Genomic DNA, 4835 nt, shown 5'->3' with positions numbered 1-4835 from the left:
CAAATCGACCTAATTGATGAAATATAATTCAATTTAAGTTATTTTGATTATTAAGATATGATTCGTTGGTTCAAGGGAGTTTGGTTAATTTGGTTTTTGACTTTTAATTTTTCCAATCAAATCCAGGGGTAATTTTCTTACTTAATTATCATTAGAAAGAGATTTCTTAATTTTGGTAAAAATCATCAGATTACTAAAAATCACCCAAAAAAGACTAAAAAGAAGACAAGGGTCAAGGAAACGGAGCTCAAGAAAAAAAAAATGTAGAGTAAAGAAAGGGCTGGCGGTCGCAGTCGACTCTTGTTCTCTGTTTTCCTTTAAAATCTTCGTCTCTCTATCTAAACTCTAAAGCCTCCTTCTTCTTTTTTTGATTCTGAGAAGCTTAAAAAGAGAGAAAAAAAAAGGAAGGACAAAAATGGAGAACAACAACAACATGGGAGAGTTGAAGACCCAGAATCAGAATAACAAGCAAGTTCGTTTGTTTTACTGTATGGAATGTGAAGAGCTTGCCCGTAAAGTTGCTGCTCAATCCCAACTCATTACCCTCCAATCTATCAACTGGAGGTACCCCACCTCCATGAATTCATTCATGAATATCTTTATTCCTTTATGTTGTCGATGATAAATTTCATGTTTTCTGTTCTTTGGCTTTTTTTTTTCTTTTTTGCATTTTGTTTAAGGTGGGTTTTTGTTTTCTTGCTTTTACTTTAATCTGTTTGTGGAAAACTTTACTCGTGAAATAGATAGTTGATAAAAAATATATATGAAAACTAGAGTGTATGATCAGATTGGGGTGTTAGGATAAGTGGCAAAGAATTTCGTTAACTATGTTGAACCACGGCATCTGTTCTTTTTCTTACTATGAAGACAAATGAGAAAACTTATGCTTTTCATTTGGATGTGAAGTTAAGGATTTTTTGCTTTTGCACTTTGTTTTTTGTCATTTTTTGAAATAATAATCAATTGCCTTGTGTGTTTTTTTGCTGGGTTTTAAATGCTATCATTGCAAATTTGCAGTTCATGCCATATAGCAAATTTAGTTCTAAGAACCTTGCTAAATGACATGCCAATGAATCATAAGCTTTGATTCAAGGGGGCTTGTTTGACAATAGAGCTTGGGAACTTCTTTGTCAAGCTTGTTTACTTGACTTGAAATAAGATGGTCCTAGTAACCTATTTCTAAACCCACTCATAAGTTGGTCGACATCAACAATAGACCATGGCGTTCAGGACCCTGGAAAATGAGCTTGTATTGATGCTTTAACTCTATGATTTTTGTTGAAAATTCAACTCTGTCTCAAGAACACGTTAAGCTGTCTGTGTTCTTACTCTCAAGTCCTTCCACAAAACTGAGCCATCTAGTGATGGATGCACATCATCCTATCATTAAATCTCCTATAAGCTTGCTTGGAACTCCTTTACTTATGCCTTTTTGGTGACTCCAAATTCACTCCCCTCTTTGAAAGGCAAACACCCCTTACCACTGCATCATCGAATTGTTTTATTTTTCAATTTCTTTTTGAGGCTAACAACATGCTATCGCCATTGGTGTCCTCACCATCAAAATAATGTGTGTCATTCATGTGAAGATCTTGACATTCATCCACCTTACCTCAATTGAGTATCCTCTGGCAACAGCTAAAGCATTCCAAAGGATTTTTATATCTGCTATATGTTTTATTTACAACTCTTATTGCACATTTTGCATGTTGACTTACCATGAATTTCTTGCTTTTTTTTTATTGCTGTAGTCTGTATCATGGCCAAATTAAGAATATTAAAACATGTTTTGCGAGGGAGAGACAGAGAGATGGGGTGGGGGAGAGGGCATAAGGGAGTGTTGGATTTTCAAGTTTATATTGGAATTTCAATACTGACTTGTAGTTTTCCATATTCAAACTTTTGATCCACATAAAAGATTCAATTTAGTACTCCTGGTTAGGTTAATAAATTCACTCCTGATTAATGAGTTTGGCAATATGGAAGCAGGCTTGCATGCACATTTATGCAAAATATTTGCAGTCAGTATCTGCTTTGCTAATCTCTTACTCCTAGTATAACAACTATTGCATTCTACTCTGGACGTGAATGTTTAAATTTCTTCTCTTTCTTATTGTTAATAGCACAAAAATTTCCTTTAGAAGTTGCCAATTGATATGATAAATATTTTTCAAGGTTTTTTGCTGCAGGCTTGCTTTAATTGTTGGCTGTAAGATGTACATTTAATAGTTGCGTTAACAATGAGTATTCTTATATGAAGAAGGAATGATGAACTGCATTTATTTACAGGAATTTTGATGATGGATTTCCAAATCTTTTCATAAATAATGCGCATGATATCCGAGGCCAGCATGTTGCCTTTCTTGCATCCTTCAGCTCCCCATCTGTCATTTTTGAACAGCTTTCTGTCATATACAATCTGCCACGATTGTTTGTTGCTTCCTTCACATTGGTGTTGCCATTCTTTCCAACCGGCTCCTTTGAGAGAATGGAAGAAGAAGGAGATGTAGCAACTGCATTTACCATGGCAAGGATTTTGTCAAATATTCCCATATCAAGGGGTGGTCCTACAAGTTTAGTCATTTATGACATCCATGCTCTGCAGGCTAGTTTTTCTTGCGATGAAAATTTTATCATATCTATTCTTTGCTATGATATTTATTTATTTTATAATCTTCTGAAGCAGTTTATCAGATTTATCTGGAAAGTTCTGTTAGTCTTTTATTGTCAGCATGATGTTGATGAGTAGTACCTGGTTTTTAAAACTCTGGAACATGATAAGAATCTTATTTCTTAAAATCTCATTTTTGGTCTTTTGGTAGTATTTCCCTTCCTTTCTCATCTACCAAGATTTCTTAAATTCAGTTCTTCTGTGATATAAAAATGTTGTAGCTTGAAATAAAAAAATGGCATCAATTTTTTGGACAAGGCCATGCTAAAGTGGAGGTTAACAATTTCAGCAGGTTGTCATTATGGTATATGTTCCTGTTATTTTAATTATTCTTAATTAGTTTGATCCAGATATCTCGTCTCTGGGAATGTTTTATTAGAGGACACTGGGATGTAGGTTTGTTACTAAATAGTCAGAGGGAGAAGGATAAAATGAAACTAATGTTCTATCCTAACATGTAAAGCTTTAGATTCACGATGCTTATAATTATGTTCAATAGTATTGTTTAAGTGTATTTTTGTATTACTTATAGCAAATATGCATGCATTGGTATAGAGAATGTGTATGCATTTTATTTCATTTGACTCAAGTTTATTTAAGCAGACATATGCTATAGGAAAATTATTGTCGGATGAAGAAGCTTGCATTAGGTGAAGAATTTATTCTTTTGAGGAAAGGTTGAAGTGAAATTTTGACTTTTGATGACCTTTGTTCTCTCAGACACTAGTTCTTCTCCAGTGTTGTTCTTTTTCCCCTTACTTTTGTAGATCATGGCTTGGATTTTGTATGTGGGCCTTTTCTTGACTTGGCCCAAATATTTGGTATTCAAAACTCATTACCATGTAAAGTGTCTTGTGATAGGTTTTTCATGTGTGAGAGGGAGACTCGTTGGTTGTATTCAAGGCTTGGAGTTTGTGATGTTTGAGTATAAATCTTCGACAATCTCCACCTCTTCTGATTATAGTGAAATTTCTCATCATCACTGCACCTGGTCCAAAATATAAGGTGATAAGTCTAGACACAAAATCCTTTGGCCAACAAACAATGACCGCAACTACTAATCAAGTATTCACATTGTTGAATTTGGTAATTCAATGCAAGAATATTGTGGAAGATTCTGACACAAACTAAGGATTTTTAACATTGATGTTATCAGCATCAGGGTTCTTTGAACGCCACGGCCTAGGAAAGTGATAGATCTTTTTGTTCGTTAACTAGACTAATAGTTTTTACCAAAAAATTATTTATAAGAGATCCAAAGTAAATTGATATGGAGCATCAGGTCAACTGATACGTAATTGTTGTTTCCAAGTAAATTTGTGTACATGCTATTTAATGTGGATCTAATGAGCAATAATGCTATGGAGCTATATGTTCAAACATGATTATTTTGTGATTCAGTGGTTAAGTGACAGGGTTTCACTTGACACTTGGTTTGTAGTCTTCTCACCAACATAGTGGTTCTTAGGAACGTGAGGATTCCTTTATTTCTTCTCATGATTTGACTTGTTCTGCAAAAGCAATATTGAAGCATTGGCTTGTGTTTTTGTTTTCTTGTCTCAGTTTTTAGGCATATGATCATGAAAATTCTTTTTAGGTATGCTGTGTTGGTGATCTTGGTTAGCACTTGTTTGCAATATATATGTCCATCATAGATGCCTCAGTTATTGTTATTCTCTGTCTTGTAAAAACACTTGATAATTATTTGTTAATTTTCCTTATAATGCAGGAACGATTTTATTTTGGAGACCATGTGTTGCCATTATTTGAGACTGGGATTCCTCTTCTAAAGCAACGCCTTCACCAGCTTCCTGACGCTGAAAAGGTAAGTATATCACCTCATAATACTCTGTGGCAAAATTTATTTTATATTGTGGCCATGATGCTGGTCAGCATTATTTCAACATGATTTTCCCCTTAATGTTGTTGTTATTCATTAGTTAGGAAATGATACCTTTTGCTAGGTTGTTACATTCTCTCCAATTAAATTGACTTCATTTTTCAGATAGTTGTTGCATTTCCGGATGATGGAGCTTGGAAACGATTTCACAAACTGTTGGATCATTTTCCAACGGTCAGTTTGGACTCTTATCTAAATGAAGTTACCTTATATTTTGTGCTCCATTTATTATATGAAGATTGAAGGTACATGTTATCTGATTGG

General features: G+C 34.3%; 1 protein-coding gene across 1 annotated transcript; it reads left to right on the top strand.

Annotated features, from left to right (window-relative positions):
- The first annotated feature begins 204 nt into the window (after positions 1–204).
- Positions 205–4829, top strand: LOC110429070 (ribose-phosphate pyrophosphokinase 4-like). Its single transcript, XM_021444956.2, has 4 exons — positions 205–564; positions 2290–2605; positions 4401–4496; positions 4677–4829. Exons 1-4 carry the CDS (start codon positions 416–418, stop codon positions 4812–4814), a joined length of 699 nt encoding a protein of 232 aa, XP_021300631.1. The 5' UTR covers positions 205–415; the 3' UTR covers positions 4815–4829.
- The last annotated feature ends 6 nt before the right edge of the window (positions 4830–4835 follow it).

This window comes from Theobroma umbraticum, unplaced genomic scaffold (genome assembly GCF_002168275.2).
Source record: "Theobroma umbraticum cultivar Fairchild unplaced genomic scaffold, ASM216827v3 scaffold_44.0, whole genome shotgun sequence".
NCBI classification, from domain to species: Eukaryota; Viridiplantae; Streptophyta; class Magnoliopsida; order Malvales; family Malvaceae; genus Theobroma; species Theobroma umbraticum.
This window is presented reverse-complemented; position numbering and strand designations above follow the sequence as displayed.